This window comes from Diabrotica virgifera, chromosome 4 (assembly GCF_917563875.1).
Source record: "Diabrotica virgifera virgifera chromosome 4, PGI_DIABVI_V3a".
NCBI lineage: Eukaryota > Metazoa > Arthropoda > Insecta > Coleoptera > Chrysomelidae > Diabrotica > Diabrotica virgifera.
The window spans coordinates 264818184-264842266 of NC_065446.1; the positions used below are offsets into that span (position 1 = coordinate 264818184).

The 24083-nt window shown below is 32.9% G+C and overlaps 1 protein-coding gene across 4 annotated transcripts in view; it reads left to right on the plus strand.

Annotated features, from left to right (window-relative positions):
• LOC114325166 (6-phosphofructo-2-kinase/fructose-2,6-bisphosphatase) overlaps positions 1 to 24083 on the plus strand; it is a 103638-nt gene that overhangs the window by 21046 nt on the left and 58509 nt on the right. The window contains exon 1 of one of the 4 annotated variants that reach the window (XM_028273170.2): positions 8951 to 9133. The exons of 2 other annotated variants lie outside the window; for them this stretch is intronic. In XM_028273170.2, the coding sequence (XP_028128971.1) occupies positions 9064 to 9133 (70 nt within the window). In that variant the 5' untranslated portion in view covers positions 8951 to 9063. Of the gene's footprint in view, positions 1 to 8950; positions 9134 to 14195; positions 14474 to 24083 lie in introns of those variants that run through there. One more of the 4 variants, XM_050648946.1, reaches the window with a different exon arrangement.

A 24083-nucleotide genomic window follows, 5' to 3' on the forward strand; every position in this document is an offset into this window, starting at 1 on the left:
TGTTGCTAGAAAGGTAAGTTGTCATTTTATACCGGGTGTACTGTGTATTAATCAAACTGTGATTTTTTCTCAACGTTCGCGTGACCCTGTGTAATATTCTAGCATTATTTATAAAATACTAAAATTAAAACCTTACTAAATGTTTTCTTAACATTTGGTTTTGTGATTCATTTGCTTATGTTGGATAATAAAAAATTTAGGTACTTTAACAACTAGCCATGTTTTTCATCAATACAAACTTTAATAATTCTAGATAGATGAAAAAGAAATGACAGTTTACTTTATAAACTTATGTCCGCAAATGCTTCATTTTCGAGATACGGGATGTCGAAATTTTTCTTGCAAACTGATGATTTATTTATTGGTCTAAAACCGGTTGAGATATGCAAATGAAATTTAGTTTTAAGAGGTAGTTATTGTGCATTTTTTAACATACAATTAAGAATTTTATATTCACCTATAGTGTGCATACGGGTAATATGACCCCTATGCGCGCCAATGGAGGATATAAAATTCTTAATTGTATGTCAAACAATGTGCAATAACTACCCACCAAATTTCATTTGCATATCTCAACCGGTTTTAGAGCAATAAATAAATCATCAGTTTGTAAGAAAAATTTCAACATCCCGTATCTCGGAAACGAAGCATTTGCGGACATATGTTTATAAAGCAAACTGTCATTATTTTTTCATTCAGAATTGCCATTTAAAGTTTGCCATATTTATTTAAAAACACCCTGTATTCACGAAGAACAAGGCTAGTTGTTAAAGTACCTAACTTTTTTATTATCCAACAAGCGAATGAATAAAAAAAAACAGAATGTTAAGAAAACCTGAGGCTATAGTTGGCTTTTAATTTCAGTATTTTATAAATGCTAGAATATTCCACAGGGTGCGGGTGTGGTGAACTTTGAGAAAAACATACTTAGTTTGGTTGGTAAACCCGGTATACGGTACAGTATACAATGACAATTTACCTGTCTAGTAACAATATTATCACAGCGATATTGTTAAAGAATAAGGCTGTAACATATTAAAAAAGGCACTTAAATCGGCAACAGGTTTAGGAAATTCGAGACATGAAAAATGACCGATTTTTAAGGTGGTGCGTTAATTTCTTGGAGTCGTGTATTTGATAAGTCGAGAAAATACAAAGAGGAAATTATTAGTCCGTCTTTTCAGACGAACGTAGATACGTAGTAGATTATCTATTTTTAAAATTGTACCAAGCAATAAATTTAATGATTATATAATAAGAAGTGTTTTTTTTCAATTGGCGCCAATTCAAACATTTTTAACGTGACGATTTCCGTCTTTTGCCAAATACTACTGTCATACACTTATCCGATACGAGTAAATAAATAAAGTAACGAAATATTTTCTGTATTGATTAGTCTTGGCTTATCGCTATCTTAGTGTTAACAGTTTTGTATTCCGGAGTTATCATCACACATTGGTCTAGTATCTAGCAGATAAAGCTTTTAGTCCATTGAAATGTTACATTTAGAGTTGCATTATTTTTTTAATGGGTTGGGGGAGGGGGTCAGTAAAAGCTTAAGTTCAAGTTTGTGAGGTCGCCACCCTTGTCCCCCGGTCGCCATTTTGGAAAAAGGGGTGCAAAGAGTTTTCGCGCTGTATCTCGTAAACCAGCAACCCCACAGAAAATTTAATGAGACATAAAATGTAGTAAATTAAATTTGCTGCAATTTTATTTTTATTACTTTTTATCCTCAAGTGACCAACAAAGAAGTTATAAACAAAAATAAGTGAAAATTTTATAACAAGTTTCCTTTTGGAGCTTATAACATTTTTTCATTTTTCAGTTCATTTTACAATAAAATGACATCATAGCAATTTTGTAGAGGGTTTTTCAAGGAGCAATTTTCACTATAAAGTTGTTTAATTTTATTTATTTATCTAGGTTTTACACCGCTTCAGACTTGACCAGATTCTCCAACGCTCATACGGAAATAATAGAAACAAAACGTTAGGCTTACTTTTCTATCTATATATTTTTTTATTCATCCAATTTATTATGATCTTAACATTCCTGTGCTATTATGTATTAAACTATTTTTGACCTTTCTTACCACTACAAAACTTAGAACCCTAAGCAAATAGAAAAGACCCAAGTAGTTGTTTGAGGACAAATCGTCGGTCCGGAAGAAGAATGACCCAACTGCACAAAGCAAAATTCTTCAGAAGAGCAAAAAACAATTTTTAAATATTTAAAATAGGGATTAAATATTAAATGAAGAGTTATCGTCCAGGAGTATTGGTATTGCGTTTATTCTTACAACGACGGCGACGGCTTTTATTTTCATCGATATTGGTTTGAATTTCATTATCTTATTTTAATCCCCCCATTTTCAATCCTATCTACAGTTGCGTCATTATGCATCTGAGACAAGGTCTAACATAGCGCGTATTTCAATAACGACTCAACTACCCTTTAGTGGCTCAGCACATAGTTACAGTTCTGTCGTTTTTGTATTATCTGTACATAGTATTTTAGAAGTTAATTGCGCAATAGACATGAATTGACAAAATTTGCAATTACGTCATTCTTCTTCCGAACTGGACTGAACATCTGCCTGCTATTCATCGTCATCAATGGTGCTACAGTCCTATGAAAGAGCCTCGACCTTCCCAAGTCTATTACGCCAGTCAGTCCTATCCATTGCCAACCGTTGCCAGTTTGCTGCGCCTATTTTTCTCCCATCCTCATCTACACCATCCTTCCATCTAAGTTTTGGCCTACCCCTATTTCTACTTCCCACAGGTTGTGTCATAAGGATTCTCCTAGGAGGGTTGTTATGCTGTGATCTTGCTAGATGTCCTGCCCATCTTAGTCTTCCTATTCTTATAACAGATACTACGTCGTTACCACCAAAGATATGTTTATATCTGTGGTATACCTCGTAGTTGTACCTCCTCCTCCAAATACCATTTTCACAGATGCCACCGAATATTCCTCTCAGGATCCTTCGTTTAAATATAAGCAGAAGGTTTTCATCTGCCTTGGAGATGGTCCATGTCTCCGATCCATATGTCAACACTGATTGTATAAGGGTTTTGTATATGGTTATTTTTGTTTTTTGGCTTAAGTTTCTGCTTCTCATATGTCTACTCAGTCCAAAATAGCATTTGTTCGCTAGGATTATCCTTCGCTTGATTTCTTTCGTCATGACGTTCTCCTTGGTGATCAGGGAGCCTAAGTATGTGAATTTGTCCGCCACTTCAAAGGTAGAGTTATCAACAGTGACTTGGTGACCGATGTTTCTGGCTCTATTGTTGGGTGTTGATGCCATCATCTTAGTTTTCTCCTCGTTTACTTTCAGGCCCATATTTTTTGAGGCATTTGAGAACGTGGTATACATTTCTTCTAGTTTGCGTGTTGTGCGGGCAACTAGGTCCACGTCATCTGCATATGCCAAAATTTGGGATGATTTATTAAAAATATTTCCTCTGTTGTCTATTCGGGCATCTCTGACCTCTGACAGCCTTTTCCAGAGCTATATTGAAGAGGAAACACGCCAGCGCATCTCCCTGTCGCAGCCCAACATTCGTTTCAAACGCCTGTGATTGTATCTGCCTGCTATTACTGTTATTATTGTAATTTATCCTAGGTGGCACAGCCGTCGGTTCCCCTCTACTTATTTTTACATTTGTGCTACATATTTTGCTACGTACAGTCATATTAAAAATTGTGAAGAATATTTTGAGTTTTATCGATAATACCATTGTGAGTCTTGTGGGTAAAATTTATATTTTTGTGATATGCATTTTACTTTTTTTAAGCGTGCATCATGAGTGGTTGTTTTATTTGTAAAAACCTCTGGGGAAAATCATTTGTCAGTTAGAAAGTCAAACCATCTTTACTCAGTGTTGTTGGCGAACGTCTCTATATGGCGGAAATAAAGACGATTCTCTGGAAACCCTGAGATACAAACGATTCGCTAAAACAGTGACAAAAATTCATTTAGTCTCTTCTCACTTCCTCCAACACAAGATGCAGCCCGTTTCCACAGACTCCGAGTATATCACCAGATTCGATCATGGTTCGGTAAACATTGTGATCCAAAAGATTGGGGCTGGAAAAAGCATGGAAAATTTTGTATACCAATACAAACTTCCAAGACTCCAGTACCCCCGAGCTTATTAAATTCATATTTTGTAGATGCAATGGGAACTGGAAGTGCATGCGGTTGCCGAAAAGCAGGCCTCAAATGTTCTGCAGTGTGCCTCCATTGTAGTGGTGAAAGCTGTAGCAACATCGTGGACATATCACCTATCAACATTAATTGAAGGAATTGAATTGGAAGATGAATTACCGATAGTGACGCCAACGTTATACCACATTCCATTATACTACAAATATTCACCTCGGATACTGATTCAGATCTTGACTCGCAGCCTGGAAGATCGAAAAAATGAAAAAATAATAACTATGATAGACCTTTTTAAATATATTATAATAATAAATAATATTATTTTGTCTAGAAATTGTCGGTGGATTAGGCCTACTGGGAATACGACACAAAAAAAACGCGCCTCCAGACTCTACCTCATAGGTTGTGGGGAAAAGGATCAAAAATAGGTTAATAATAGCATAGGAACGTTAAAATCATAATAAATTGTAAGAATAAATAAAAAAATATGAAAAGAAAATTTTTAAGAAACGCTTTTCTTTAGTTACGGGTGACTAAAATTAAAAATATTATAAAAAATCAATCAAAAAGCAAAAAATAAAAAAAATTTAAAAAATCCGTCAAAGAAAAGCGTGGCGCGTGTTCATCGAATAAACGGTTTTCGCCTCACGCTTTTCTTTAACGAATGTGTTAGATTTTTTCTTTCTTTCTTTCTCCCCTTCCTTATACCCTTTCAGGTGTCGGATTTGGGTTTAATTTAGCTACATATTCACCCATCTCTTCCATTCTTTTCGGTCCTGTGCTATTAGTTTCATTTCTTCTAGCGTTTTCTGTTTGATTTTTCCTGCTTCTACTATTTGCTGTATCCATTTTTTCTTCGGCCTGCCTTTTTTCTTTTTTGTAATATTCCTTGTTTCGTGAATTTTCCTTGCTAGTCTACTAGGTTTCATTCTCATCAGATGTCCATACCAGTTTAATTGCCTCTTTATTATTTTATTCATTATTGGTTCCTGTTTAGTTATCCCTCTTATTGTCTCATTTCTTATTCTATCCCATTTGGTCTTTCCGGCTATAGCACGTAAATGTCTCATCTCAATTGCATTTATCCTACTATTATGCTTTTTCTGTAAAGTCCAATTTTCGCTTGTATACAGTATCGTCGGTATCACAATCGTATTATATATTTTAATTTTTGTTTCGTGGGACAATTCTTTTTTCCTCAGAATTGGCGCTAGTGCGTAGTACAGTTTATTTGATTTTTTAGTTCTGTTTGTTATTTCGAGGTCTATTTTCCCATCATTGGTAATAATACTTCCAAGATAATCATATGCTGTAACTATTTCCAGTTGAGTATTTTTGCATTTTATAATTATTTCATTTTCTTCCTTTTCGCCGATGACCATTATTTTACTTTTCTCGATGTTTATTTCCATTTTTAATTTCTCTATTTCTTCTGTCCATATATTTATGAGTTTTTGCATTTTTGTCACGGAATCTGCTATAAGGACTATGTCATCCGCATACAATAGGGCTTATATTTTTATTGGCTGTAATCTTTGGTATCCTATTGTTGTCTGTATTTGGTTCGTTCTTTCTCCAGTATTTCTAGTCAATTCATTCATGACTATTATGAATAGTAGCGGACTAAGACTGTCTCCTTGCTTGATACCTCTTTCCCAATTGAATTCTTCAGATCTTTCTCCTGCTATCTGTACACGTCCTTTTACTACTCCGTATATATTTTCAATTATTTTTATCAGTGTACTTGGTACTTTCATGTTCTGCAAGCATTTCCATATAATTTGTCTTTCTATAGAGTCGAATGCTGCCCTTAGATCTATGAATGCTAGAATGAGCTTTCCCCCCGAGTCAATACTTCTTTCTATTATATTTCTAATGATGTAAATGTTATCGTTTGTCTGTCTTTCTGGTCTAAACGCTGCTTGTTCTTCTCCCAGTTCTTTTTCTACCTCTTGTCTTAGCCTCTTTTCTACTATTTTCGTGTATATTTTAAAACATACCGATGATAAACATATTGCTCTATAATTTTCGCAGTTGACGTGTTCTCCCTTTTTGTATATTGGCACTATAAGGTTACTTTGCCAGTCTTTTGGGATTTGCTGCTTTTCCCATGCCTCTTTGTATATTTTCAACAACCAGTTTATCCCTTCTTCTCCCATGTACTTGACCATTTCCGGGTCTATGTCATCATCCCCTCCAGCTTTACCTATTTTTACGTTTGATACTTCCAATATTACTTCTTCTCTATTTATTTGCTCTAATTCTTTGTTCTCGTTATCTTGATATGTTTCATTTCTATCATCTATTATTGCATTTCTAAATTTGTTTTCATAGTATTCTTTCCATACTTTAGCTATTTGTTCTGGAGTTGTTTGGATTTGGTTTGTTGTATCCCTTACGGCTGTTATTTCTTTATGTTTTCCTTTCTTCATATGTCTGATTGTTGTCCAGAAGCTTCTATTATTTGTTACATAGTTTTGTTGTAATTCTTCTCCAAACTCTTCCCACGTTTTTGTTTTTACTTGTTTTATGGTGTTTTTCGCTAATCGTCTCAGCCTTTTGTATTCTTCTTTATCTTCTTCCAGTTCGGTCTCAATGTATTTTTTCCATGCTATTTTCTTTTTCTTCACTGCTGTTTTAACTTCATTGTTCCACCATCTCGTTCTTTTATGGAGTTTGTTATGTTTTCTGATTCCACATATTTCTGTTGCTGTAGACTTTATGACTACTTTGAAGGCGTTCTATCTTTCTTCCAGTGTCCATGCCTCTTTTTGGTTTTCTAGTTGTCTTAATCTTCTATTTGTTTCTTTTTTGTAATGTTCGCGCACCTGTTCTAATTTGAGCTTATTTACTTTTACTCTTTGGTAATCTTTTCTTTCCACCTCCTTTATTTTTTCATCCTCGAGTTTTGCAGTAACCATCCTGTGCTCTGTAGCTAGTTCCGGTTCCTTTTCAGTTAAGACGTTATGTATTTTATCTTCTAGGTTTATCGTATAAACTATGTAATCTATCAAACTTTTCGCTCTTCTCTCTTCCGCCACGAACGTATATTTGTCTTCGATGTTTTGGTTTGTAAATGTGTTTCCTATTAGTAGGTCATTTGCTTGGCAGAAATCTAGCATTTTGACACCATTCCTGTTCAAACATTCCTCTCCGTATTTTCCAATGCATCCTAATCCTTTGTTGACATCCTTGCCCACTCTTGAATTCCAATCTCCTAAAATTATGATTTTCTCTCTCGATTCTCTTAATTTGTCTAGTGCTCTTTGGAGTTCATTGTAGAATTCTGTCATCGTTTCTTCATCTCTGCCTTCAGTTGGTCCATATAATTGTATGAATCCTATTTTGTCTTTTAGGTCCATTTGGATTGTTATAATTCTAGATGATAATGTTTCATAGTGTGTTATTCTTGGTTCTAGTCTCTTATTTACTATTATACCAACTCCTTCCTTTGCTCTTTGTCCCTGCGGTACTCCTGAATAATAAAGACTATATTCCTCATTTAGATTTATGTGCCCTCCTCCTACCTTTTTTGTTTCACTTATTCCCATTATTTGGATACCCATTTTTTCCATTTCTTCAGTTATTTCTATTTCCTTTCCATTTAGAGAGGTCACGTTCCATGTTGCTATTCCTATTTGTTCTGATTCTTCATTTACAAAACTAGTATTTGATTTTCCATTATTGTTATTACTACTACTACTACTATTTATACTACCTATACTACCAATATTTCCACCACCCATCCTATTTCTATTATTATGTTTAACATTTGAACTCCTAAACCTAATCTTATCACTAATCGAGTCTATACTTTTATTTTCATTGTCCACGAAAACGGCACATGTATTTTGTCCGACAGAACAGACTTAAACTCTCCGAACAGAGATTAAACTCTCATGCAAAAGTCAGACTGCTATTATCACCAAATGGGTGTTTGAATGAGTGTAATATGTAGAATATGTCAAATGACAGGAATTATGACAGGTGATAAATAGCAGTCTGATTTTTGCATGAGAGTTTAATCTCTGTTCGGAGAGTTTAAGTCTGTTCTGTCGGACAAAATAAATGTGCCGTTTTCGTGGTCTGACCGTTTCAAATTTTTAACCTGTCCCACAATTAAAACTGCCCCTGTTCCAGTGTTCCCATATATCAAAGTTTATCCGACTAGACACCCTTAAGCTATTAACAAATTTTCAGCTTGCTATTAATCAACTTTTTTTTCATACGCGGGATCCAGACCTAGTAGGGTTGCTAGTTTACGAGATACAGCGCGATAACCCTTTGCCCCCCTTTTTCCAAGATTGCGGCCTGGGGACAAGGGTGGCGACCCCACAAACTTGAACTTAAGCTTCTACTGACCCCCCCCCACACATTAAAAAAATAAAATTGCGTCCTCTAACACTAACAAATGCAAGCTAAAAAAATGTAATATTTCAAAGGACTATTTTTATGATTTCTAATTTTGGAGGGAAAAACGTTTATATGACAATTTATACGACAAAACAGTTTGCCATAATTCTATCACGATTTTAAGGTTCAGGCGTTAACAACTAGGTATATCTATCCATCCGTTGTCTACTGTTTCAGGAAGCTAGAGATTTTAGCCAATACACCTATTGTCTAGGTATCGGCGACTGTGTTGTAGTTGTAGCCACAGCTGTATTATTTTTACATCACGTTCAGCACACTCAAAACTAGAGGCGTTGACTGACATACTTAATTCACAAACTCGTGATGTAATTAACACCGTCTGATATAGATAGATAGACATATTATTTTATTTCAGTTGCATTATTGTGGGCGAACTGGTAATTCAAAATAATTTTTTGCGAAATCACTTTTTTCTAGTGTATTTTTAGTGTGGTATTTGTGCGTATTTTGCGAGAATGGAGAATTACAATGATATATGTGACGATAGAATTTTTAGAACTAAAAGGATAATGTCTGTAAGAATAGGTAAGAAGCTAATTTTTCTATTAGAAGCTGAGTATATCGATTAGAACTATATCATCATTTTCTTTGAATGTATCTCTATGCGGGATGGCTTCCTGCTTATGCGTCTCCCCCAGGTCTTCTGTGGTCTTTCTCTCCTATTTCTCCTAGAAACCTGCAGATCAGCAATTCGTCGTATTGGATGAGTTCTTTTGTATTGGATGAAGAACTTGTCTATACTGTTCCAGTTTCTATTCTAAGTCGCTTTCACTATTTCCTACTAGCACTACATCAGCAGCATAATTAAGCACCAGGGAATGTTACTCTGCAGTTTCGCTCTTATCTAATCCAATACTATCTATCTATCTATCTCATTAGTCTTCTTCAGGCCATCTTTGGACATATTCCTCCCCAATCCTTTTCCATTCTTCTCTGTCTGTCACTACAATCATCCACCTAGAGATCACGTGCTTCTTTTTTTTTCCTTGGAGTTGTATGACTACGGGCCCTTCACGGCTCATTCGCCGATTCACCAATTTTGCTCATTTATTTTACAATATATTTTTCTATACCTATCTACTTAACATTTTCTATCCTACTTATTCTACATACTTTATAAGGAATGACCACTGGTCAGTGGGAATACCACATCAGGCAAAAACACAGGTTTACTTATATATTATAATAGATTTTAATTTCGGTCTTTACGTTAGTTAGTTCATAATTTTATTTTTTATTTTTAATATGTTCTATAAATAATTGCATTAATTCTGTATTATTAATTTGTGATAATATATATTTTAAATTTATTGGGTGTGTTATATTTTTACAACTGTATAATTAACTTATAAACATATTTATATTTATTTGTATTAGAGGGCAATTTAAAATCATATGTTCAGCATCACCTATTTCTCCACATTGACAATATGGATTGTCTCTTAAATGAATTTTATGTAGATATGTTGGAATCAATGCATGGTTAAATCTTAAACAGCATATTTGTCTCACTGCGTATTTTGGAAGAGTTGTCAGTGCAAACCATGGTCTTGATGGTATTGTACATTGAATTTCTTTATAGTACATACCTTTTTTAATTTCCTCAAATTCTTTGCTCCAGATTATTTTATATATATATTAGTGCTAATATTTTTAATTTCTGCAGGTGTACATTTGTAGTCAATATAATATATGTCCCTTCTTTTAGAGCCTGCTTAGCTAAGGAATCCACGAGTTCATTACCCATAATTCCGCTGTGTCCTTTGACCCACAATAACCGTATTTTTTTAAATCTCTATTTAATTTGTTAATATTTTTGATTATTTCCAAAATAATATAATTTGCTTTGGAAGTTATCTTCAGGTGTTTTATTTTTGACAAAGCTTCTTAATATCATCTGCCGATCTCATGTGGAGCCTTCGTCTGCTTAGTTTATATTCTCACGGTCTCCAATTTATAAGAATTCTGTTCAATCGGTCTTCTTTTTGTCTTATATTGTGTCCGGAAAATCTCCATTTCAATTTTACAACTTCTTGTCTAACACATCTAACTTTTGTTTTCTCTCTTATCCAATAATAATGAGAATAAATAAGGACTAATCACTGAGCCTTGGTGCAATCCTACTTTCACATGAAATTTATCAGTCTGTCTCAGACCTGTCCCACTACTGGTTGTTGCCCCTCATGCCCCATGCATGTCTCTCAAAATCTTTACATATTCACAGCGGGGATTCCTTTCTTATCGAGTGCCCACCACAGAATCTTTCAAGGAACATTTTTCCTAAGAAGATGCCATCAGTATAATTTTTGTTGCATTGGAGAAGTTATTTTTATGTATAGACCAGGATTGCTATGGATAAGCCAAAGTATTGTTTCCCGTATCATGGGACTAGGAGATACGTACTTTATTCGGGATACAGTCAATATTGTACCTATTGTTCTATCTATATAAGGATTTTTACAGCTGTCGCCGCCTTCCTTTTTTCAACCAACCTTTCTGTTCTGCCATTCTCCATCTTTAAGGTCGTGTCTTTCCATGGTCTCGTCCACTTCATCCCTCCATGACCTTCGGGGTCTACCTTTTCTTCTCTTTCCTATTGGGCTCCAATCCGTAATCTTTGAAATCCACCTTGTACAATCTGCTCTTCTCACATGTCCATACCAAATTAAACGTGTTTCTTCGATTTAGCTGAGTATGTCTTGTTCTACTGTCATTTTTCATTTTATCTCCTCATTTCTAATGCGATCTATTCTAAGTTATAAACTTCATTTCTGTTGTTGTAATTTTGGACCTGTTTCGTTTATCACCCAATTCTCTGTTCCACAGGTCATTACACTACGTGCTAAGGTGTTATAAAATATTCTCTTCTAACCTGTTGTTATTGATCATAAATGCTCATACAATGCACCTTTTAATACCATGCAACAAATAGTATTATCTTAAAAAGCATAACGATAAACTATTTGTTATCTTCATTTATGTATAGATAAACTTAAAATGTTTTCTTTTTTTACTCATTAATATAATAAGCACATTATTCTCCTAATTTGTTTAAGAAACAATATGAGTTATTTCCTATTTTGGAATGAAAAAGTTTTGAAATGTTTTGTTTGCACTGCTAGATTATTATCAATGCAACGTGTTAAATGCATGAGAAAACATCAACTTAATTATATCTGGCATAAATTCGGAGTGAAACCTACGAAAATAAAAAAGGATGATAAGTAGTAATCGTCAGAGGCAAAAGTAAAGGATAAAAGTAGTATACTGACTGACTGTGTTCTTTATTTTATTTATTTATTGTTTCATAACAAAAAAGGCTACACGGTTTATATCCTTAATTGATTCCATAGCTCAACCGGTTCTCAAAATAGCCAAAATTTAGTTTTCTTAAAAAGACATCCGACGCCCTGAAGGGCACTAAGGATTATGAGAAAGAAGAAGAAGAAAAAGAAACCTTGAATAGAAGCTACAATACTTCGGACACATTATGCGAAATGAATCCAGGTATGTTATCATGCTATCCTACAAGCCATCCTGCAAGGAAAACTATTTGGTCCAGAAAGAAGAAAAATATCCTGTTTAAAGACCCTCAGAACCTGGTTTAACACATCATCTGTGCAGCTTTTCTGCAAAGAAAAAAAAAGAAGCTAGAAGCAAAAAAAAATATGAAAAAAAATTTTTTTTAAGAAACGCTTTTCTTTAGTTACGAGTGACTAAAATTAAAAATATGTATTATAAAAAAATCAACTAAAAAGCAAAAAATAAAAAAAAAATTGAAAAAATCTAACACATCCGTCAAAGAAAAGCATGGCGCGTGTTCATCGAATAAACGGTTTTCACCCCACGCTTTTCTTTAACGAATGTGTTAGATTTTTTCAATTTTTTTTTATTTTTTGCTTTTTAGTTGATTTTTTTTATAATATTTTTAATTTTAGTCACTCGTAACTAAAGAAAAGCGTTTCTTAAATTTTTTTTTTATATTTTTTTATTTTTTACTTTTTAGTCTTACACTTTTCAAACATTAAAATATAACGTCATGTTTATTAAAATATGTATAAAACATATGATGTACAAACATGAAAGTAGTCGGAATCGGCAAAAAATTTAAAACTTTATTGTTTATTAATGAAGCATAACGTAAACAATTAACGTAAAAAGTGAAATTATGTATTGTTCATATCATTAGCTATACAATCCGTAAAAGTTTTAAGTTTTTATATTGTAAAAAACAAGAGAATTTAAGCGTTTTCCATTAAAATCGTTTTTTTTATTTAAACAATTAATAAACATGAAAAATTTTTTTTATTGACTATTCGTGTATTGTTCCCGCGAATGCATATGTCTGCAAATTTTCATTTATTTGCATTGAAGAAAAGGCAGTCAAATTAACGTCTAAAGATTTGACGCAAACTATTGAATTAAATGAAAGCGTTTAATAAGTGAAAATGTTGTGTAAAGTTTCCTTTAGGAGGTTATAACTTTTTTTCACTTCGTTTTACAATAAAATGACATCCCATCAATTTTATAGAGGGTTTTTCAACGAACAATTTCCACTATAAAGTTGTTACAGTTACAAAACGTTAGGCTTACTTTTCTATCTATATATTTTTTTATTCATACAATTTATTATGATCTTAACATTTCTATGCTATTATTAAACTATTTTGACCCTTTTCCGCACAACCTATGAGGTAGAGTCTGAAGGCGCGTTTTTTTATGTGGTACCCCCAGAAGGCCTAATCCACGGGCAATTTCTAGAAAAAATAATATTGTTTATTATTATATATTGAAAAAGGTCTATCATAACAATTATTTTTTCATTCTCTTCAATGGTCCATGCTGCGAGTCAAGATCTGAATCAGTATCCGAGGTAAATTTTTGTGGTATGAGAGTTAGCGTTGGCGTCATTGTCGGTAATTCATCTTACAATTCATTTTCTTCAATTAATGTTGATATGTCCACGATGTTGCTGCAGCTTTCACCACCACAATGGAGACACACTGCTGAACATTTGAGGCCTGCTTTTCGGAAACCATACGCACGTCCACAGTTTCCTTTGCATATGTAAAAGATTAATCTCATCAGCTCGAGGGATGCTAGAGGCTTGAAAGTTTGGATTGGTATCCAAAATTTACCATACTTTTTCCAACCGCAATCTTGTGGATCACAATGTTTACCGAGCCATGACTGAATCTGGTGATACACTCGGAGACTGTGAAAACGGGCTGCATCTTGTGTTACACCTCTTTTTTCAAGATAACGGCAAGATGACAATGGTGGCGACCGCACAAACTTGAACTTAAGTTTCTACTGACCCCCCTACACATTAAAAAAATAAAATTGCGTCCTCTAAAAAACGCAACCCTAAATGTAACATTTCAATGGATTAAATGAAGTATGTAGGTACATTGTCAAAATTATCAACTTTGCATTCAATGTCATTGAATATTAAGCAAAAAAACGAATGACGTAGAAGCATTTTTATCTCCTTCTATTTTAGTTAAGATAAAATATCAACTATTTCGTTATATAGTTTGAATAACAAGCGATAAGACACATAAACAGAAACACGCCACGTTCATTGCTATCGACTCAGACGAGTTACTAAGATCTAATATCTAGGGAGGCATAATAAACAACAATCTTTTGTTTTCTAGCAATTTCATAACTTCTGATTGTTAATTCAACCATGTTATAGATTTTTCCACCTACCTCTACCGAAAGTATACTTTTCCGGACCTGATTGTAGGGAGCAAAGTTGTACTTTTCCTCCCTAGGGAGGAAAAGTAAAAGTGACGTCATGATATTTCATTCATGAAATATAACTTATTGACGCCCTGTACAACATCTATTTTCTATTACGTAAGTATCTATACATTTTAACGTTTATTTAAAAACACTCTGTATTTTGCAGAATGGTAAAAAACAGTAAATTGTTATTCTGATTTAACAATGTTTACATTAATAATTTGACTTATATTTGACAGTTGACAGTTATATTGTACCTACTTGTTAGTTTTAGTTCTAATAAATTTTGTTGGTTAGTTACATAATAAATTAAGTAAAAATGAAAAAATGACTGGTTATTTGAGGAAGGTGGAAAAACCATATGTATAACATGGGAGTAAAGTGCCTTTTTCTCCCTTGAATGATTACTGCCCTCCGCTACGCGTCGGGCAGTAAACTTCATTCTCGGGAGGAAAAGTAGCACTTTCCTCCCTTGTTATACAAATAGCTATTTCCCAAAGTATTATCTCAATCGGCGAATTTTTCGCTATCTTAAGTTCTTATCAGACTTGCATGTGTTTACTTTCATCTGTTCTACGTCAGTAATATTACCTATTCAGTAAATTAAAGTACAGTAAATTCAAGACAGGTTTCGAATTCATTCTTTGTAAGACCAGTCGATAACTCAACTGGATCAAATTTTCTCAAATCTCACAGAAAATGTCTTGGAACTCCTTGTCCCACTAATTAATAATTCCTATGAAAAATGTAAATTTCCAGAGTGCCTAATGGTGAAAAATCTAATGCCTGCAACTATAAACCTATTGCCTTACTAAGAGATTAATATTAAATTATTAAGAGACTCATAAAAACTCGACTTATGTCCTTTCTCTTGTATTACAAAATCAGTTCGGCTTTTTAACTAATAAATGTACCACTTATGCCATGTTTTCTGTACTACATGAGGTTTACCCGTTTACCAAGCACTAAACAATAGTCTTTATACTGCCACTGTTTACTGTGACTATGCCAAAGCTTTTGATTGTGTAAGTCACGACATTTTGATAAAAAACTAATTTCTACGGAATTAGAGGTATTTCTGTGAATTGGTTCCAATCCTACTTGGATAATAGGAAACAACAAAAAATGATACTGACTCTAGTTTAGTCTCAAAAACATTGTACCTACCTATGTGGAGTACCACAAGATTCAGTATTTGGTTCTCTACTTTTCCTTATAAATGACATGACTAATTTAAAAATCGATGAAAATTTTTTTCTTTTTGCTGATGATACCATCTCATATATATCATGTTACAGGTCATGTCATATTACTCGTATGCACGCCAATGATGAGTATAAATTTTTTAATTGTATGTCAAAAATGCTCAAAAACCACGTCTTAAAACCTACCAAATTTCAATTGCATATTTCAACAGTTTTTAGAGCAATAAATAAATCGTCAGTTTGTAAGAACAATTTCAACATCCCTATCTCGGAAACGAAGCATTTGCGCACATTATGTTTATAAAGCAAACTGTCATGTCTTTTTAATAATAATAGCCTTTATAATAATAATAATAATAGCCTTTATTGCCCAACAGTTTCCCATTTACAGAGCAAATTTTACAATGATTTTTATAACAGCACATACGAATAAAGATACTAAAGTAAAGAAAAATAAAATAATACTAAAATAAAGAAAGAAACAGAAAAAATAAAATACATAAATTTATAACTTACTTTCACACATTCAAAATATGTGCCCGTGATTTATTTTTAAGTTCACATTCGCTGCACGTGAATATATCACAAACACCTACTAATTTATTAGCATTACGGCACATTAGATTTACAGGTGATTTGTACAAAATATTAGTTTGTGCTCTGTTACATAAAAATATATTATTTTGTTGTCTGGATGTTAATCTAGGAACCCATATATTAATTTGTGAAAGTAACTTAGCACAATCTACCTTATTGTTTAACAATTTATGAAGAAATATGACAGAAGCTTGATTTCTACGCTTTTCTAACGAGACAAAGTCAAACTGATTGAGTAAGTTCAAGTAATTACAACCTCTAGGAGGATAAACTCCTGTCAGTTTAAAGCTTAAATGTTTTAAAAATTTCTTTTGAACTTTCTCAATAGTGGATGCATATTGAATGTATATTGGGTTCCAAATAATTGATCCATATTCTAATTTCGGTCTTATTAAACTATAATATAGTGAGGTTAGTACAAACAGGTTATGAAAATTTTTACAATTACGAGTAACAAATCCATACGTACGATATGCAGCATTGACAATTAGGTACATTGATGTGTTCGTTAAAAGTAAGCTGTGAATCAAAATAAATTCCTAAATCTTTAACAGTGTTGCTTCTCTCCAGTACTGTATCGTCAATCGTATAACGATACACGACTGGATTATTTTTACGACTACATGTTAAAATTTTACATTTAGAAATATTTAAATAAAGGTGATTATTCAGACACCACTCCTGCAACAAGTTAACTTGCCCCTGCAACCTAATACAGTCATTTAAACAGGAAATGGACATATATAACTTCAGATCGTCTGAAAACATTAATTTGTTATCCTCAAGTACGTTACATAGATCATTTATAAAGATTATAAATAACAATGGTCCTAGATTAGACCCTTGGGGAACCCCACTTGTAGCAAGATAAGTGTCCGAACAAAAACCATTATAACAAACACACTGTTTACGTTGTGTTAAGTAGGATTGTAATAAATTATAATATGTATTATTGATACCCAGAATTTTAAGTTTCTGAAGTAGTATTGAATGGTTAATTTTATCGAAAGCCTTCGAGAAATCCGTGTATACCACGTCAACTTGTCCTCTATCGTCTAAATTTTCACATAGATACTGACTGAACACGGTTAGGTTGGTGACAGTTGATCGTGCGTTCATAAATCCATGTTGATGAACAGATATTATATTTTTAGCTGACAGATATATGCGGGAGTACACAACAGACTCAAAGATTTTAGCAAAATTATTTAAAATGGATATTGGTCTATAATTAGCGATGTTAGTACGATTTTCGGACTTGTATATAGGACAAACTTTAGCTGTTTTCCATACATCAAGTGATGATTTTAGAATCAAGTTGAAAAGTGTACAAAGTGGCCTAGTCAGTACATGCAGGCAATCTTTCAATAGAAATGAAGGTATTTTGTCAGGTCCTGAAGTAAATTTATTCTTCAATTTTTTTCCAGCTGCTAAAATTTCAAGTTCACTAATAGGTTCACAACTGATATCTAAAAAAGTATTGGGATCAAAATTGAAATCTAAATCTAAATTTCCCTCATGTATCTCAGGTAGAGAATACACACTTTCAAAAAATGTTCTGAATGCATTTACTATTGTCTGAGGAGTATTAAATATTTCATCATTATAAACCATTTGTCCAGGAATTCTAGAAGACTTTTTATTATTTACAAATTTCCAAAAAAATTTTGGTTCATCTTTTAGTTTCATTTGCACCGTTTGTAAATAAAGTGAATATGCTTCCTTAATTTTTTGTTTTACTAGTAGCCTAACTCCACTGAACTGTACGTAATAATCATTATTTTTGGTTTTTTTAAATTTTGTATGTAATTTAGCTTTTTCCTTAATAAGTTTTATGACCTCACTTGAATACCAACTAGGATATTTATGCTTAAAATTTTTATAAACTGGCACATGGCTATCAATGATTTCATAAAACCTATCATAGAAATTTTGCAATGCTTGGTTGACGTTGCTGAAATTTTCCAGAAAAGCCCAGTCGGTGTAAAAGAATTCAATATACATTGACATATAGTCGGCTTTTTTAAAGTTATAAGTTTTAGCACTCATGCTTGCATCAAAATTGTTTTGTTTAGTAAAGATAGCTTTAAGTTCAATTGATAAAGAGGGGTGGTACGCATCTTCGTGTACCAGTGGAAGAGCATCACGAGATACAGAACAATCAATATTTGAAACTATTAAATCCAGTAATTTATTGTGATTATTTGGAATATTGTTGTATTGTTTCATGTTATAAAACGCTAATAAGTTGTTAATGGAATTTGTTTTACGATCATTAAGATTATTTTGCACATAATTTGGGCAGTTAAAATCACCAATTATCATAACCCTAACCGAATTCAAAATATTCCAATCCTCAAGAACTTCTAAAAAACTGTCAAACTCATCAAGAGATATAGATGGTGGAATGTAAATAACTGCCAAATAAAAAGATTTGAAAGATATATACAATTTGCACACCAAGAAGTCGATTTCGGGAAAATTTTCAGCAAACAGTGACGTATCAACTAACTCAGACTTAATACTAGTATCTACAGCAAAAAGTACACCACCACCACAAGTTAACCCCACTTGATCAAATTTACGATCACTTCGATAAACTTCATAGTTACCCGGAAATAATTCACTAGAATTTACTTCCGGTTTCAACCAGGTTTCACTTAATGCTACAACACTATATTCGCAATCACTCACACTTGAAGAGAACATGTCTATTTTACTGTTAAGTCCTCTGACGTTTTGATAGTAAACTTTGATTTCTTCGTTACAGATACTGTTGGGTTGACTTAGTTTAAAGATACTATTTTTGGAACATCGTTGATATATTTTATCCGACAGTTAGTATCACCAGAGTTTTTCCTATCGTATAGCTCTTGTTTAACTTTTTTATAATATTCTAATTGCCGTCTAGTACGATCCGCAGAAATCCCTATATTTTTGTAATTTTTATTTGCTTTAAGTTTATTAGAGTTTATTAATATTTTCCTCGCAATATCTTCATTTTCAACTGTAATCTTAATTGGCCTATTTTTTGACTTATCGGCAGTACCCAGTCTAACGATACTCATATTAATGTTTGACAGCTCTGGAGACAATGAAGTTAGTATACTTGAAATAACTTCTTTATCGTAATTAGCTTGTTCTTGGGATGGTGTATTTTGTTCCGGTTCAGCAACATTAAAGAACATGACATTTTTCTTACGCTTTAGTCTATCGGTTACTTCCGATACCAAATCTTCAAAATCTACAGAAGTTTCGGTTTTAGCTTTTTCTGCATTTAAGTCTTTTATGTCTTTCTGGAGTTGAATAATAAGAGCCTTTAATTCATTGAGATCTTTACCAATACCTCTACAACCCACACATGTCCAATCACAACCTTTATTACCATTTAGAATACGTACTTCATTTGAAGTAATATCAACACAGGAATGTTTATAGGTATCCTTACAAACACAGCATGTTACCATAAGGTGGCCATCAAATGATAATTCACAACATTTACAAGCAATTTTTGAAGGCATCTTGGATATACAAATCCGTTAGGTAGATAGCAAGAGATACGCCACTGGTAAATTATCAAAGCAATTAAATTGCTAATTGATAAGAAATCGTGGAAATCGAAGTTGAATTGTTGAGGTTATATTTGAAATTCGCACAAAATACTCGATAACAGAAATATTAACTATGCGTTCAAAATGCTGCAGTGGTAAATAAACTGTTTATAAATACCTTGATATACTCGAAACAAATTAAACTTGAGCACTTTATACTAAAACTAGTATTTAATTCGGACACAACTGAAACAGGTATAATATCATACAGTGCCGTAGTAACAATCCCAATTTTAATGTCAGAATTGCCCTTTAAAGTTTGTCGTACACCCTGTATTGATGAAAAACATGTCTAGTTGTTAAAGTACCTAACTTTTTTATTATCCAACGAAAGCGATTGAATAAAAAAACAAAATGTTAAGAAAATCTAAGGCTATTGTTGGCTTTTAATTTCAGTATTTTATCAATGCTAGAATATACCACAGGGTGTGGTGAATTTTGAGAAAAAACACAGTTTGATTGGTACACCCGGTATATACAATGACAATTTACTTGTCTAGAAACAATTTTATTACAGCAATGTTGTTAAAGAATAAGGCTATAACATATTCAAAAAATCCCATAAATCGGACGACAGGTTTGGGAAATTAGAGACATCAAAATTGACCCATTTTTAAGGTGGTATGTTAATTTCTTGGAGTAGTGTATATCCAATATGTAGTAATAAATAGGAATAATAATAATAATAATCGTGTGTTGTTGAAAATTATTAGTAGAGCGACATTTTCTAAAAATATTCTATCGAAAATTGAAAAATTCCGTAGTTCGTATTTTATTATTTTTCAACGAATTATGAATGTATGTACCTAATTGAAAATTACACGCTTTAAAATTTGAAATCCATTCCTATTTTATCAACAATGGTATTTAACCTTTTTACGCAGCATTGTCAATAGACGTAATCATCATTAACAGTATTAAAATAGAATGATTCACCAACGTGAATGATGTGATTTTAAATTCTGCATAAATTACGTATCATTTTCAACTATAACCGTTGACAAATTCAAGGCTACGGCTACACGCCTTGAGAAATCAAGAATAACGACTCTACATATAATTTGGTAATTATATGGATATTAAAATTCAATTTGAAAACTGTTATATAAGGTTTTATTATTGTCTGGCTATTGAACTATTACCAGAGAACGGTGGCGCACACCCACACCCCCTACACGCGACACTATAGTACAGGGTGTCCCGAAAAGATTGGTCATAAATTATACCAGATATTCTGGGGTCAAAAATAGTTCGATTGAACCTAACTTACCTTAGTACAAATGTGCTCATAAAAAAAGTTACAGCCCTTTGAAGTTACAAAATAAAAATCGATTTTTTTTCATATATCGAAAACTCTTACAGATTTTTTATTGAAAATGGACATGTGTAATTCTTATGGCAGCAACATCTTAAAAAAAAATTAAAGTGAAATTTGTGCACCCCATAAAAATTTTATGGGGGCTTTGTTCCTTTAAACCCCCCCCCCCAAACTTTTGTGTACGTTACAATTAAATTATTATTGTTGCACCATTAGTTAAACACAATGTTTTTAAAACTTTTTTGCCTCTTAGTACTTTTTCGATAAGCCAGTGTTTATCGACATATTTTGAATATTTGTCGAATCCGCCACATATTTTTATATGGCTTAGTACGATTATAGAGCCCTGTTAATAATCTGAAAATTTATTTATAATTTACATTTTTAGGTATATTTTGAAAAAGAAGCCACATCTCGATAAAAAGTCACTTGTCAAAAAAAGACCAAGAGGCAAAAAAGTTTTAAAAACACTGTGTTTAACTAATGGTACCACAATAATAGTTTAATTGGAACGTACACAAACATTTGGGGGGTTTAAAGGAACAAAACCCCCATAAAATTTTTATGTAAATATATTAAAAAAGAAGCCGCATCTCGATAAAAACTGGCTTATCGAAAAAATACTTAGAGGCAAAAAAGTTTTAAAAATGTTGTGTTTAACTAATGGTACCACAATAATGAATTAATTGGAACGTACACAAAAGTTTGGGGGGGTTTAAGGGAACAAAACCCCCATAAAATTTTTATGGGGTGGACAAACTTCACTATAATTTTGTTTTAAGATGTTCCTACCATATGAATAATACATATCCATTTTCAATAAAAAATCTCTAATAGTTTTCGATATATTGAAAAAAATCGAATTTCATTTTGTAACTTCAAAGGGCTGTAACTTTTTTTATGAGCACATTTGTACTAAGGTAAGTTAGATTCAATCGAACTATTTTTGACCCCAGAATGTGTGGTATAATTTATGACCAATCTTTTCGGGACACCCTGTATATACACGAAATTTTCGATTTTCTAAATCTGACAGAATTGAAAATTGTACCAACTCCCATCTTAAAGATCAGAAAAAGACTCACCCATTCATATATCAACCATCCATTTTGGTCCAAGGGTGTGGATTTTACGGCCCTTCCTATTAGGGCCTGATTTTCGTTCTCGTCCCCAAAACTCCCAAAAACTTCGAAAATTTAAGTCCGACCTTTGCGGCTTCTAATAGTACTGATCATTACCTTTCCAACGCATGTCTAATTTTGAAAATCTGTTATACCATTCAAAAGTTACCGAGCTCAGAAATATGACTCAATTTCTATTTAAAAAAGGGAACATGTTTGTGGATATGTATGTATGTGGCTGGAAAAGTTAAACCGATCTGAATTTTTTTTTTCTGTTTGAAGAGGAGGTCAGGGCCGATTCAGAACCGGTGTAGTTTGTGACTTTTGACCACCCATAAGCCAGCTATAGGACTTGGTAGGTACAAAACGGCATATTTTTTGGGGGTATATATTTTCGGTTCAAGAAGAGACAGGAGAACCGCAAATACACCAAATCAATAGTGTTGAATTAAGCTTTCAAATGGTTCTAAGCCGTCATGATCAGACATACACACGGCTCAGTATCACCGAAAAACTGAAAAACTAAACTTTGAAAATTTTAAAACATTAAAACATTAAAAGGGTAAACCCTGTAGTTGGCTGTATACCTTTGTTAAGACAACGTAGAATGAAGTAAACACTTCTGTTGTATATAGGTATATTATAAATTTATTAAAAAAATTTTAAAATTCATCCACAAGGGAGTGGTTGTACAAAACGTTTTCGGTCAAACTGACCATCCTCAGTGTAAACCTGGAAATAAGTGAACCACTTAGATTGAAATGCAAAAGGGTGAAATTTTGACAGTTAAAAAAGAAAATGTGGTTACTTACGTCCAGTGTACAAGTAATTGAAACTAGCCACTTGAATAGGTGTAAAACCTCAAAATAACATTATTGCTACATTATGAGCTGTATAGTAATCGACAATAAGTCGATGTCTTAAGATTAAAATTAAAAGATTAAAATTTAATCTTAAGACATCGACTTATTGTCGATTACTATACAGCTCATAATGTAGCAATAATGTTATTTTGAGGTTTTACACCTATTCAAGTGGCTAGTTTCAATTACTTGTACACTGGACGTAAGTAACCACATTTTCTTTTTTAACTGTCAAAATTTCACCCTTTTGCATTTCAATCTAAGTGGTTCACTTATTTCCAGGTTTACACTGAGGATGGTCAGTTTGACCGAAAACGTTTTGTACAACCACTCCCTTGTGGATGAATTTTAAAAATTTTTTAATAAATTTATAATATACCTATATACAACAGAAGTGTTTACTTCATTCTACGTTGTTTGAAAATTTTGATTTTTCGATAATTACTAAAAATTTTAACCTACGAATTGGGCCAATAACTGAGCATTTGTAGAATGACTCTAGACTGTGACTCTGACGGTGTATACCTCATATCCGGGAAAATTCGAATTTTTAAGTTATAGGCTTCATAAGTATGATCAAATCTATTTCCTATGGGAAAAACGGGTTTTCAAGCTCAATAATTCCTGTAATAGCTTCAGTTATCATACTTGACCTTAGATGCATCAGATACTACTTGTCAATACGTTTCAAACTCATGTTTAGTGATCAAAATCGGTTAAGCCGTTTAGAAGTTATTAAGCTACAAAAGTATAATAAATTAACGATTATTCCCGAAATGGTTTATGTAGTTGTAGTGGTTACGACGCTAAATTTGATCTGGCAACGGGCAATCCGAGTTCATTAACCGGCCATCCCAATAATTTTTTTCAGTCTATTTCGAATAGAAAAAAATCTAGTGTATATTCGATGGACACTAGATCATTTGGGAGATAATATGACAAAGGCGACCATTTATAAAGCTTAACGTGTAATCGAGAAAAATTGCATTCAACTTTATACATTTAATTT